General features: G+C 41.8%; 1 protein-coding gene across 9 annotated transcripts in view; it reads right to left on the bottom strand.

Annotated features, from left to right (window-relative positions):
* Positions 1-1,582: 1,582 nt before the first annotated feature.
* Positions 1,583-14,751, bottom strand: part of CPEB1 (cytoplasmic polyadenylation element binding protein 1) — a 48,871-nt gene continuing 35,702 nt past the window's right edge. For 6 of the 9 annotated variants that reach the window (XM_042476628.1, XM_042476630.1, XM_042476629.1 and 3 more), the window contains 6 exons: positions 12,510-12,614; positions 10,226-10,362; positions 7,263-7,461; positions 5,805-5,899; positions 4,614-4,694; positions 1,583-2,992 (listed from right to left, as the gene is read on the bottom strand). In XM_042476628.1, coding sequence (XP_042332562.1) covers positions 2,882-2,992; positions 4,614-4,694; positions 5,805-5,899; positions 7,263-7,461; positions 10,226-10,362; positions 12,510-12,614 — 728 coding nt within the window. In that variant the 3' untranslated portion in view covers positions 1,583-2,881. The remainder of the gene's footprint in view (positions 2,993-4,613; positions 4,695-5,804; positions 5,900-7,262; positions 7,462-10,225; positions 10,363-12,509; positions 12,615-14,751) is intronic. The other 3 variants (XM_042476631.1, XM_042476632.1, XM_042476633.1) reach the window with 2 other exon arrangements.

Below are 14,751 nucleotides of genomic sequence, written 5' to 3'. Positions count from 1 at the left end.
AAGTTTATGATTCTATGAAAGGTTGTTTATTCCATCTCTCTGAAACCAGCACTGTCCTTTTGGCAAGACCCAAGTAAGATCACCCTTATTCCATAGCAGTATAACTTCTGAAGGTATGGCCATGTTAAGTTTGTTGCAGCAAACCGTTCTCCACCGTGGTTGGTGGCTACAGAACACTTTGTCCTATCAAAGACGTTTTGCCAGGCTGAAAGGTTATCTCATCTTCCAGGGATGGAGAAAGTGTGGTACATCAATGCTATTTCTGAAGCCCCCAGCCCTCCTTTGTTTAAAAAAGACACCTTTGGGGTCCAAAGTGTTCCCATATACCCAAGGCTTCTAATCCACTTCCCATTTCCAAAAAGACCTCGCTTTGGTGCAAAACAGTTTACACAAAATGCTGTCATAGGGATAGATTTTATGACAGAAGTTTTTAAAATTCCAGGTCCTCTGGGAGACAGCTCACCCAATGTCTGGCAGTGGCCCATATGTGCTGTGTTTCATGGCCCAGTTATATCATCCACCTGTCTAATTCTGATTCTACACAAGTGGAATCTGCAAACAAAATGCTGCACTATGATTCCACTATAAGGAAAGGCTCAAGGAGTTGGGCCTGGGGAAGAGAAAACTGAAGAGTGACATTACAGCTCTCTAAATCGCTAAAAGTGTTTCATGCTGGCAAGGGTGCAGATTTGTTTTCTGCTGCCCCAGAGAATAGGACTAGAACTAATGGCTTTAAATTACAGGAAGCTAGATTGCGACTGAACATCAGAAGGAACTTCTTCATGGTAACAGCAGTTTAGCAATGGAATTATCTAGAGAGGTGAGGGAGTCTCTTTTTTTCTGGATGTCTTCAAAAAAGATGGACAGCTACCTGCACTGAGTGTGGGTTTGGACTCAATGGCTTATGGGGCCTGTTCCAATTCTATGACTGCTCCTGTTCTGTATTCCAAGATACTCTATTCTGCCTGCCCTCAAAAGTTAGCTAATATTCTGTGGACACTAAACACTCTTCAGTCCTTGGTTGATATTTTAGAGTTCTCCCCTTTAGCTCTTTAATGGTATTTAATGTGATGTTTTTCCAATTGCTTTAACTTTTACTATCTATTTTTAAAATATAATCTTGTTTTTAGCCACTGTAAGCTGCCTTGGGTCCCATGTGGGGAGAAAAGCTGCATGTAAATTAAATGTCTGAAAATAAATTAAAATGTGCAAATCTCTTAAATCTGATACCCCCTCTTATGTATGGGTGATACAATTCGGACCCTGCCAAGAATCCACATTCCTTTCACAACTTGGGAAATTAAGTGAATGACAGAACCTACTTTTTAAGTACATGCTCCACTACAGTGAGCTACAATCCTTTCTCTGGAGACAAGTGTAGCAGGTAACATATAGCTAGGCTGAGGGCCACAGGCAGCACCTGCTCCTGCATCAGATCATGTCTTGGGTTTTCCAGTTTCCAAATCCTGGTAAAGTGCCACAATTATATGCATTAAATGGGATGAATTCAGCCCTAAAAGCTCCTTGGGAAACTTCTCAGACACATTTTTCAGAGCTACCCTTAAAGAGAAAAAAACCAAGGTTCTGCTGCAACGTGTTTATTATGTGCCAAGAACTACATCACAGCCTACTCCACACATCTGTAGGAGAGTGCAGTCTTGCCTGCATATACTACAATGAGGTAGAGACTTCACATACTGGTTCACAAAACCCCACAAAGAGCAGCTGGAATATGCAACATCAGCTCAGCAGGAAGAAGGGAGAACTTATGACACTGGTTCTTTGGCACACAGCTTCTAATAGAGGGGAAAAAAATAAAACAAAATCAAAACTTCAACTCCCAGCACAATCTGTGGGCTGCACTTTTCCTTTGTACATTCCTTAGAAGTACTTTCTTCTCAACAGAAAAAGGGCCCCTGGGAACCTTTTGCCTGCCCTATCAAAGCACAGCCCTTAAATCAGCTCAGTTATAAAAAGAAAATTGAAGTCTTGTGACTTTGTGATTAAAAACCTGTTATCAAGCCCCCCTGAAGTGCAACTTAAAGTGCAACAAACTATATACAGCAGCTCAAAGATCGTTTATCCGGTCCAGTTTCAAATCCAAAAATCCTATCCTTCTGGGTTGCAAATACTGCTATTCACAACTGGGAAACTTTTTTTTTAAACTAACAGCTCCCAGACACAAGTTGCAATGATGTTAAAAGCTGCCAGGAAAGAAAAAAATCTAGTCTCAAACGACTTAAAAACCATTTTCAAGAGTGTAAAAAGGAACTGGTAAAAATCCTGGAGCGTAAAATATGAAATATGATTTGGTTTAAGTGAAGAACATAGTCTCCTTGTTGTTACAGTAAAAAACACCAGCTGAACATTCAGTTTATTCCGTTCAGATGGGGGGGTTAAATGAATGGAAAGGCACTGTATGGCAACTGCAAAAAAATGGAGCCAATGAGACCTGCATTATTACCATCAGTATTGCAAGGAATGTAAAAAAAGGGCCCTTGATAAATAAGAAACTGAAGCGAAGGCATCCGCATCCAACACCTTCTTAACACAAGGCCCCTTTATGCTTGTCGTCAGCAACAAGGAACCGAAGTCTGGGAACTGCAGAATCGTTTGAGGGGCCCTCGCCTCTCAATCCCCCGCAAACAAACCCCTGACAAAAAAATCACTGTGCATTAAGTGCAGAAACAAATAAAGACCAGCAAGTGCAAACGTGAAGGCAAGAATCCCCGTTAGTCTTTTCAAGATGGGCATCCCCCAGGCATGGGTGTGGAACCAGTAAGCATGCCAGGGTGCTCTCTCTTTCTCTTTTCCTGTGACAGGTAAACAGAAGAGCTTCCCCCTGCAAACTGCAGCAGCTCTGGGTGCCCCCGCCACCACTCTAGCTGGCGTCTCTATTCTTCTGGTTGCGCATCAGTGGGCGGTGGTGATGCAAGATCTCCATGGAATGTTTCCAGTGCCAGCAGGAGCGACAGAAGTACTTGAAGCAGACCTAGTCAACAAAGGTGGGCAGGGAGAGGGAGAAACCAAAAAGCATCAGTCTGATACACAGGTTACACAGCATCTATGAGCTTTAAATGTTTAGAGCCTGGAAACATTACCATTAACAGTTGTGCAATAATGTAATACACGAAGTAATTTGTCATTCATGAATACTAGAGACCCTGCTTGGCTTCCAAGATCAGAAGGGACCTGGTGCCCTCACAGTATTTAAGCATAATGCCAGTGGTAGAGTCTCCTAAGTCAGACAAGTTTTTGCTGAAGAGACAGACTAAATGTGATTAGGCTCAGAAGGCGGCTTGAAAATTGGAAGAAGGGACACCAACAATTTAAGAGTGTGGTTTAGTGGTCTGAGTGTTGGGCAAGTACTTTGGAGACCAGGTTTGATTCCCAGCTTGGCCAGGAAACCCACTGGGTGACCCTGAGCAAACCACAGACTCTCAGTCTCAGAAGGCGGCAATGGCAAACCTCCTCTGAAGAAATCTTGCCAAGAAAACCCCATGATAGGTTCGCCATAGGAACACCACCACATGAAATAACTGTCATTCATGAATATTAGAATAGTTACAGAAAATACTGTACAGCTGTACTGGCTGTAAAGCATGAGTGGGCAATTGTTGGGGGGATTGAGAGCTACACTGGGCCCTGCGTGAGACCTTTGCAGGCCACATCCCGCTGCTGCCTTCATATGCCCTGGAACATTCTCTGAGATGCATAAGAGGCATTTCTGCCACATTTTAGGATGCAACCTGGAACCAGCTGACTTCCTAAAAACAAAACGGCTTCTCCTGTGTGAAAAGGCCAAATTTCCTCCCCACACCTCTCAGTGGGTCTTTGAAGACATCTGGGGCAATTAAAAATATATTTTGATCTCTGAAGACTCTGGGCCACATTCCAGCCTTGGTATAAGAGAAACAACAAATCCGGACTGCCTGTTAGGGTAATACATTTATTGAAACAACCAAGCAAACAAAGCACAAAGTTGGTTGATACTGTATCTTTGAAATAAGAAATCTCTTCACAGGCAAGGTGTTGCAAAAGGGATGGAGGAAAAGGCTGGCAACAGGAAAAAGAAGAGACAAAACACAAGCAGACCTGATGTTACAGCCTGTCTTGAGTTGTGTTGAGGAGGAAGTGTCAGGTATTGAAATGAGGATCTATCAGGTGATACATCTGTGGTAGGGAGGGCCTATACCTTCAATATCCATAATGCTTTCTGAGAAAAGTCACACACTCCATTATTGTGAATACAAAGTACAGACTTCATGGCTGGACTTTACATTTACAGTAACAGAGCACCTCACTTTTTCTAACTCTCAGCACGCATGCATCCAGTCCAGGTGCAATCTAATACCAGTATGTCACTTGATAGTGACATCTAAATATCCACTGTCTCGTCTTCCTTTAACAGAATGTAAGACATGAAAGGCACACAAAGGCTTCAACACAGTCTGCATTTGTTCACATCCCACTGCCCACTTTTTGAAGAATTATGCTTGATGAAGAGATCTGCTGAAAGCCTGTGTGCACTTCTGTGTTTTTTTTAACTAATGAAGGTATCTCAATAATGTGGAGTCAAACCCTTTATAAATCAAAGGAATCAAAATGCATACCTGGTCTCTGCAAAAGAAGGGACCTGGTTGAGACCTGCAAACTTGACACATGGCATCTTCTAGGTATGGATCAATCTGAACCTGCCCAAAAGAGAGGGAAATTAAGTAATTAAGGCAACTAACAAAAGTAAGTAGACAAAGGCATAAACAACATAGCCATGAATTTCAGAGGGTTTTCTTAGGCAAGAGGTAGTTCTGCCAGTTTGTTCCTCCAAAATATAGCCTACAACACCTGATATTCGCTGACAGGCTCCCATCCAAGTACTAAGTAGGGCTGACCCTCCTTAACTTCCAATATCAGACAGGAGCTGGTGCCTTTTAGGGTATTTGGGCCCTGTCTCGACTACTTACCCACATGTGATTTTTGCACAAGTGGCACTTTCTGCTGCCTGCCCCTTATATATGTGCATTTGGAAACCACAAAACGTCTTAGATCATCACGTTAGCTATGGCCAGGCAGAGAGGTGAACTTTGGAGTTTCTGGGAAGTCGGGCTTCCCACTAAATCAGGGCAACTGAGTGGGTGCCAAGGTTCAACCCCCTGCCTCCCAGGTGCATGGGCTTAACATGCACCTTTAGGATCATGTGCCTTTAGGATATTTAAGCCCTTGTACGTGTTGAGAACAACAAAACACATTTAACAAAAACCAAACAACCACAAACTGCTCTGAAATTAAGCTGATGCATGTCTCAAGAGCCCCCCCCATTTTTTCACTATTTTAAAGATTTCCATTACATTTTACATTTAAGCAAATATAACACATTATCTGGATTAGAACCGAATGTAAAAATTAGTGAACGTAAAGCAAAGTAGTTAGAACAGCTACTTGTTATACATAATTAATGTCTCCCAAATGCTGTCATGCTATCCTTAAACAGCAACACCAGAAGATAAAACTATCTTCCCACCAGCCTGTATTAGATTCTAAACAGCCTCTTTTCAAAGCCAGGAGTGAGCATCTCATCACTCCCAGTTCTCTAAAAACTGAACCAAAAGGCGAGAGTGCATGTTTTCATAATTCAGTATGTGGAGGAGAGAATGGGATGAGTCTGCCTCCTCACTTCTGTTCTATCCCATCAGGCATCTCTCCTCTAAATTTATAGGAAGACTGAAGTATTTGTTATCTCTGACAACAAGTAGACTGTACAATACAATACAATAAGCATTCTATTTTTATTTGTTGTGTCATACCTTTTTTGTAAACTTGGTTGTTTTGATCTCCACAAATGCAGCACTTACTGCTTTCAGATAGCTGCGTTGGTTGTTGAAGGTGACACGGCCAGATCCTGAAATTAAACCAGCCTATTAGTGAAATATGCAGCATAAGGATGGATTTGCCCAGAGCCAACAGAAGAGTAATACAAGACTTATGAGTCAGCACACAAATGATTTACTGCAAAGTCTGCCATACTGGAAATGGGGGATGAGGATTAGAAGGTTCAGTATTTTAACTGTCAGATCATTTGTGAATTTCTACATGAAATATTCCTGATTCACACCTCTCAAATGAAGGTGTGGACTGGAACTCAGTTATCTGACAGGTTTCACACCTCTTATCTGCTTAAATACATCAAAATATATATTAAGAAATAAATTTTGAGACATTAAGAAAAACAGTAAATTAATGCAAATTAATGCAGAAATGGAACTATGGGTAAAAACATTAAAATGTCACCTGAGGCAGAAATAGACAGATTTGTTCAACTTTAACAGAAGGATCCTGCCTGTTCAAGTTGCCAAAATGTTCCGAGTTTTTTGTGGGATTTTCAGGCTATGAGGCCCGAACAAAAAACTATGGATGCCGACCATGAAAGCCCTTGACTTCACATTGTTCAGAGTTTCTAAGAATGAATGGTCTTTTCCCAACATTAGAGACTACTGTATAGATTCAGAGTTGGGGGGAATTATCTTCGGACAGCTTAGGAGGGATTGTGAGCTGTAGGTAATGCTCCTATACTCTGTTTAGATACACTGTATATGAAATCTTGAGGGGTACAGAAGTCTTAGGAGCAGAAAATAAATACCACTATATAGTCGCCCCTCCGTTTTTTGCAGGTGATCCATTCTGGACCACCAACCCACGAAAACAGGAACTTGCCTATATTCAAGTCCCACTGGCTTCAATAGTGGTGCCTGCCCACAGGCAGCGGGGGCCACACCCCATTTTGCCCCCCTCCATTTGCTGCCCACAAAGGGGTGAGGGATGCAGATTTCAAGTATGTGAAAATGGAGGGGTGACTGTATATGTAAACCAGCCCATCCCATCATGACTAGCCATGCTGGTTGGGGCTGATGGAAATTGTGCTCTAAATCAGAATTACAGAATCTTAGTGCTGGAAGGGGCCACAAAGACCCAATCTTCGGACATTCAGGAAGGTTCACGGTTATGAAAAGTTGATGTTGGCCTTTGCCAAAATAGGATTATCTCAAGAGTAGCAGTTTTGCGAAAGTGGTGAGAAATCCCCTACTTGTTCCTAATTGTACTGCCCAGATACTAACAGCACAGCTTGGTCTGGGTTGTGAACTTTCGTTTACAAAACCTCTCTGATTTTCTAGGCTCCATCTTTTAATTTTTTTGGCTCAGGAAAAGGAATTTTTGCCTAAGTACTTCTCCAAAGCTCCAGATACCAAACGAGCAATTGTACTCACCAATAGGATACTTGTGCTTGTCTGTGTCAATGCCTGCATACACCACACCACCAAACAAATCATTGAGGATCCCTGCTAAGGCCTCAGCATTCAACATCCCATGAAGAGCTCCCACGAAAACTGTTTTGCCAGGGTCAAGCCTCTGAGTTGGGCTACGCACAAAGTTGCTGTCTGCCAGGACCCATGGAATCACCTGTACCTGAAGCACACCCAAGAAATCATTGGCACAACTGAGTCATCTGTAAACCATTTTAGTTTCTCTTTAAAAAGACTTTCTTTGCCTGCAAGGCCTAGAACAATAAATCTCAGTCTCTGGCACCCCCGGTGTTTTGTATTTCACCTCCCAGAATCCCTGTGGGGCTTCTAGGAACTGAAATCCAGAAACATGTGGAATATGATGAAATGTTACATAATAAAGGTTAATAATAATAATAATAATAATAATAATAATAATAATAATAATACTATTTATATACCATCTAGGCTGCTGTGAGGATAAAAGTGAGAAGAAAAAGATTTAAGTATACTGTCTTGAACTCAATGGATAACTGGTGGAATATACATTCAACTAATAAATAAAAATGGTTATTCCAGGGTAATATGCTCTGGCTACACTCTGCTCTACCCATCATCATCTTATAACATACCAGAAGATAAAATCTTTCCTTTCACTCTAGAAGTGCCCGAAAGTAGAACAACAGTTCTTTACTGATTTTCCTTTTTTTTTCTTCCAGGCAGGGTTCGCCACTTTACGTCAACTCAGTATTGCACATTTTAAAGAAAGGGATGCCTTCTTCTTTGCCGTGCAGTTTTTCTCTACCCAGCCACAGCGTTTATGTTCTTAGAAGAGAACATTTCTTTACATGTGCTCTGTGCTCAGCAGGATTAGCATTGTTCTATACCAAGAAACATATGGTAGTACCATGGAAACTGTATTCTGCAGATCAGTTAGGTAGGCAACACTGACTAGAGCATGTAGATGGGACAGGAACTATTCACTTCTGGGTGCACATCCTAAACCCAATCTCTCAAGGGTCACATCAGCAGAATTATTAATTCTGTGTGATCATAATATGCCAGTAAAGGAGTTAAACTGGTTTAGATTTGTGGTGCTGGCACATCCTTGGGGGCAGTTTGCCTAGCAGCACTTACTCCACCCTTATCTTTAATTTGAATTAACAAAGACAAACAGAAGAGATACAGCTGCAAGGGACTATGGACTTTCCTTAAGTCTTTTCCTGGATCTTTTCCACAGACTGGTGTCTAAAGGATTCAGTTGATTGCGTTTTAGTGGCTTAGGAAAGCAACTAAACACCTACTTGAACTAGGGTGTGTGTATGTGTGCATGCACAAGCTTAATGGCACCTCAGTATCCGCTTAACCCAGATAGAGAGTCTGAGGCATACTTTTAGACATATTAATTGGTTCCAACTAAAATCTAAGCCAAAAAAAAAATAAAAAAAAAATAAAAATAAAAAAAAAATAAAGGCCGTCCCTTCATCCCAATTGCCACTGTGCTGGCGTTGACGGTAGAGAAGAATCAGGCACAGCTCCACCATGCCTAAGCCCAGAAGCAGATGAAAGGCCTTCCCCCTCTATCCCTGCCCTGGCTTCAGAGGGACAGAAGAACCAGCAGTATCTGCTGGACTTAATCCACTGCCATTCTTTTTCCTTGTGTGTCATGTCTTATTTAGATTGTAAGCCTGATAGTCATATTATCCATTTGTAGGCTGATCTGAGAGCTTTTGTGGCTGAAAAGCAGGGTATAAATATTCAAAATAAAAAAAGTAAATAAAAGTGAACCAGCTTAAAGCCGTGACTCTCAATCTTAGGTCCCCAGAGGTTGCTGGGACTTCAATTCCTGTAAGGCCAGGAAAATCTGGGGTTGTAGTCCAACATCTGGGTTACCATATTAGGCTACAGCATTAACCCAGATGCAATGATGTTTTCTGGTGTTGCATTTAGTTCAAGAGTGTTGTATTTAGTTCAAGACTATTTTCTATAGCAGCCCACACTCCACACAGAAAAGCAATCCGATATTCCCAAGATCATTAGTTCACTAACATTTGGACAGTCACAAGGTTCTCAACTTTGACAGCTTCCCGTCCTCTTCACTGTCAGCAAGATGGACAATGGTGAGAAATAAAAGGGGGATGTAGTCCAAAAGTATCTTAGAGAATCACAGGTCCCCCACCCCTGTTCTATGCAATGCATGCCAAAAGCATCTCTGGCCAAGATGCAAACAGAAGACCTTGGGCAGGGAGCCAGAAGCCAACCAGCAACAGGCTGCTTGCTCATGGATTTACTGTTCATCCAGCCGCCACCCTAAACAAGGACCTATTGTTGAGAAAGATCTATGTGGAGAATTGCTGCCAATTCTAACACGAGCAGCTATTGCCAGCATCTATCAGTCTGCACAAGGCATTGCCAGTATTGTTGAGGAAAGTTTATATTTTCCCACTAAGTTTTGAGCATGGGAGGACACCTTCTCTGGGTGCAGGAACAAATTTTCAACCTTAAAAACTGCTGTGGTTAAGACCCCAAGCCTGACAAAGTTTGATGGTGCAGTAATGGCAAAACAAACCAGTTTCTCTTTAATAACAAGGTTTGCAATGCACCTTGTTTTAAAGCATAATGGGACTTCCCAGAAACTTTTAGGACCACAACTGTGCTTTAAAAGAAGGCTTTTTGGTGGAAGCAAAGAGGGTGCAAAACTGAAGAGGGAAGCCATATACAGAATTACCACCATTTCCAAGGTGTCGTTCTCTGCTGCAGGGTTGAGCTCAACAAGTACAATCATCTTTACAATCAGAAACTAAATATATCCTTCATGAGGACAGCCAACAAGAAACTGATTCTGGAGTATGGATGGTCACAGATGGTGTTTCAAGTCAAAAAATGGGTGCTAAAACAAGGACTGATTATTGTCACCTATTCCATTTTTGTTTGGTTCATCTGCTCACCTCTTTGCAGCGCATCCGGCGGCTGGACATTTTGAAATAGTACTCGCTGAGGCCACTGGGACTCAGCACATCACGGGAACAATTCTGGAGTAAAGCACGCACAGATTTCTCCGACTCAAACACTAGATAAGCATAGCCTTTGTTGAGAGAAGAAAGGAAATGTCTTTAAGACACTAGGACAGATGCAATCTCCATCATTCCTAGGATCATGGAATTGCTTTTGTATCAAAGAAACAACTAAATTCTACAGTAGCCAGTTTTAGGGGTGCTTAAAAATAATACCCTAACCCCTCTTGCTAATCCCAAGAAGCATAATGTCTCTGAAAATGGTGATTCTGCTTAGGCCTGTGTATCCCATTCTCCTTTCCTTTGGAAAGTCCAAGACTAGGCAACACTGTCTTTGGCCATTTGTACTTTCATCAATATTTATACCTCTGGGATAAGCAATCTCCTCCAGTGCAAAAAGGGGTGTGCAAGTATAAGAGCAAAACCAGCACTAGGCCTCAAATGTTTGGCTCTCTTCTTGTAGTGCACTACTGCCACTGTAGCCCAAGTACCACTTGTTCCTTTTTCATCAGTGTAGTATGTAAGACTTGGATCAAGTGCATAGCTACAGCAGGGACTGATATCCTCTGCTCCAGATTGATACACGTGCCAGAGACAAAATATAATAATTAAATGCTCTAGTGACAAATAAAACCTGCCATGCCAGTCTGTCCAGATCACTCAGGATGCATCCAAACATTACATAGTTTGGATTTTGTTAGCCCACAACCCCAGCAAGTTGTAAAGTACCGCATGAGTGGCAGTCCAGCAGCAAACAGATTATATTGTCTCCATCTTTGTTTTACACTAATGCAGTCTGGTTTTTGAGCTAAACATACAACACAGTTCCAGTGTACAAACCAGTCTTCTTCAAAGAAGGATGGAGACTGCAAGTCTACTGCACCCTCATTCACTAGAGGGCTTGCTGCAATAATCACTGCAGAAGAAAGGGATAGAAAAGGAATCACTGATCTTGGCCTCTTCCACAGTTCTTCCTGCTACCACTGCTGCTGTTCCAAAGAGGTGTGTACACAGAAAATGTACGTAAGCTAGCCCTAGAGTGAGTCAGAATCATAGTGTACGCTTATTGGGTGGTTAAAAGTGTAGGCTTATTGGGTAGGGAACCACCAGCTCTCCAGATATTTACTTTAACTCCCAACAGTCCCAATTACCACTGCGTAGGGCCTGCAAGACCTATAATCCAAACTGTCTGGGGGACCAAAATTCACCACTTCTGTTCTAAAGGACACATGGACATCAGAAAGCTAGCTCTTTCTCCAGTCCTAGAACATCTTCCTGGACCTAGCAGTCCTCTCGGTAGAATGTGTCAAATTATCACTTCCATTTCATTTCTTGACACCTGGGTTTCTCCAGTAACCCCATAGCTGAGTGGGGGTCAGAGAGTTGGAAATGTTCAGCTAAGCATGTACAAACTGCATTTGTGCCTGATGCAGTAGTTGGAACAGAGAAATTTCAGGGAAATGCAGTAACTGGAACAGGGAAATCCAGGTTCAAATTTCCCATGGGCTGTGAAGTTTGCTGGGTGACACTAAGGTGAGCGCCTATTTCTTAGCATGACCTACCATAAAGGTTGTTTGTGAAGATAAAAATGAGGAGGAAGACCATGTCCTTGAAGGAAAGACAAAACAAAAATCTAACAGAGTAATTTATTAAAAAACCTAAAAAAAAATACATGATAAAAAGTGTTAGATCTGATCATAATCTGGGTGTTTTTCAACTTCCCCTTTAAAAAAAAAACTGGGACAAGATGGGATTGCAAACCTCTGGTTAAATGTCATCTGAATAGCAAGAATGAGTGTGGAAGCACCGCAAGACTCCTAAAGTGAAGTGCAGGATCAAAGAATCCCAAATAAAAGAAAGGCACACTTTTGAACTGCTACTTAATGACAACCAAATATTCTCCTGGTTGCAGATCACTAACAGTCATGACCTTAACAAAAATGAACAGGAACAGTGGTGACTACAGTAGCAGTTTCTCTTCCAAATAATACCTGTTCCTTTCTCTCTACCCCATACCTTTAATTGCCACCTGTTTGTGAATTCCTCTATGAAGTAATTACCAGATGACATCAATGGAAACCAACGGTGCATCACAGTGAGATCTGCATCATATGGTGCCTTCCACCCATTCAGTCACCAGCATGCAGTCATGCTAGCCCAGCAAGCCCTCGGTGTGCTATAGCATGGATAAAAGGGTTTCCTACCACGTCTGTATTACCTTTAGGCATATTACCTTTGGGAGGGCAGCGGGGGTGCTTGCTATCCTTACCAGGCCACTCCACTCTCAACGAACCAAACACACGGAAAGTGCTGATGAGACCCGCTGCACAGAAGAGAAAGATTTATTTAGAGACAAGAAGAACCTAAGTGTTGTTCATTCCAATGAATGCTTGGCATTTGCTTTTAGTTGCTGTCAACAAGATAAGCCAGGGTGGGAAAGCTATGCCTCCCATGGTTTGGATTACAATTTCCACAATCCTTTATGACTGAGCACTGGGAAAGTAGGCTGGGGCTTCTGCCAGTTGAAATCTAAACCTTTTGAAGAACTTAAGATCTTCCCACTTCCAAGCTGAAGAGAGTCACTGAGTCCAATACCATCTTATCAATGTTCTGAGGACTATACCACTTTCAAATGCAGATGGGAATTGCAATACAGCCCCTTAACTTTCTTAGCCTTTTAAAAATAAATAAATAAATAATATTATTTGAAGATTTCTGCATAAGTGGATCTAATTAAGCTGGAAAATTAAAATAATTGCCTATAAAAAAAGATAATTCCCCCCCAAAAAAGCTGCTGCTTGAAGAAATTTCTAGAATAGTATGAAAAAATAATGAAAGGGGAATATTATTGGACACTTGTAGTATGAATTTCTTTGTTATACCTGATAGTCATGAGGAATACAGTGGAACCTCGCCATACGCGTGGGATCCATTCCGGATTCTGCCGCGTATGGCGATTTCCACCTATGCTCGAGCCCCATTGTAAACTATGGGGCTCGTGCACGGCGGCGCGGAGGTGCGCAGGGCACACACGCCCATTCAACTGAATGGGACACACCGCCTCTTCTGCCCCGCACGCGCCCAGCGGCTTGAGCGCGTACGCTCAAAGCCGCTTAAAAAAAGTCCGCGTATTCGGAGGCCCCACTGTAATTATGTTGTCACTATACTGTGTTTTACTGCTATAACTGCCACCATTATATGGATTGTTGTTGTTGTGTGCCTTCAAGTAGTTCTGGCCTTATGGTGATCCTAAGGCAATCATCACAGGGTTTTCTTGGCAAAATTTGTTCAGAGGGGGTTTGTTTGCCTTTGCCATCCTCTGAGGCTGAGAGGATGTGACTTGCCTAAGGTCACCCAGTGGGTTTCTGGAATGGAGTGGGGCTTCATACTGGTTTCCAGAATCCTAGTTCAACACCCAAATTACTGCACCATACTGGCTCTCATTATATGGGTACTGTCATTATTATTATTATGTTATGGTAAAATTCAATAAGTATATTTTCATTTTTTCTGGTCAGTATTAAAATAGCACTGTGGCACTACTGTCCACAACTCTATACTGAATCCATTTTTGTACTATGTATAACAATGTGGAATTTAAGTTATCTGTTATTTTTATATTGAGTGGACAACTGGTGCACTGGAACCATTTTTTGAACATGACAACAATTTCCTTGTATATCACAGTAGGGAGAGCATTCAACATGACACCTAAAACAGCTTTCCCCTGGTTCAGCACCCTCTAGATATTTTAGAATACAAATCCCATCTTCCTAGACTAACTTCCTGGAGCTAACTATAGCTTAACACATCGGGACAGTACCAAATGCTGATGTTAATGAGGATACTAAAACAGAGCCTCTCTCTGATTCACTAAGTTTTTACTTATAGTGTCTATTTCTGCTTATGGAGAGTTTTAAAAATGGTACTCCCAATGTGTTCCATGATTGATGTGGACAAAAATGTATATGGCAGCTAACACTGTCTTTGTTGAAGACTGTGTGCTTTGTGGAAGTATGTTGGTTTGGATGTGAGTTGTGGTAACATTCTGGTAATTTAATATTTTAAAGATTACCACACCAGGGTTCAGTAGGTCCTCAAGAGTCCTTTTTCTATGCCCCAGGCCACCTCTTCCATATAGTAAACTGAGAGCCAATAATACCATCCTTGAGGCTTTTCCTCTTGACCAAAGCTGTTCCCTTCTACTGGAGGGCAAGCTGTGTATGTCACACAATCTGTCCACAGACACCTAACTAGCTTTTTGTTCAGGTACAGAGAAAATACTATCCAAATACAAGATTTGAAGATATAACGTTTGATCCAATTGGCTCACAAGCAACAAATTGTCTTTGACGAGCTTTGCTGATGCTTAAAATTTCAGAAGAACAGTAAGACCTTCTCCCTCCAGACACAAGCAAGTCAGGTTTCAGTGAGACATTCAGAAGCAAAGAAGCATTCCC

This window comes from Sceloporus undulatus, chromosome 6, assembly GCF_019175285.1.
Source record: "Sceloporus undulatus isolate JIND9_A2432 ecotype Alabama chromosome 6, SceUnd_v1.1, whole genome shotgun sequence".
Lineage (NCBI taxonomy): Eukaryota > Metazoa > Chordata > Lepidosauria > Squamata > Phrynosomatidae > Sceloporus > Sceloporus undulatus.
The sequence above is the reverse complement of the archived record's forward strand: the minus strand, read 5'-3'. Positions and strand labels throughout refer to the sequence as shown.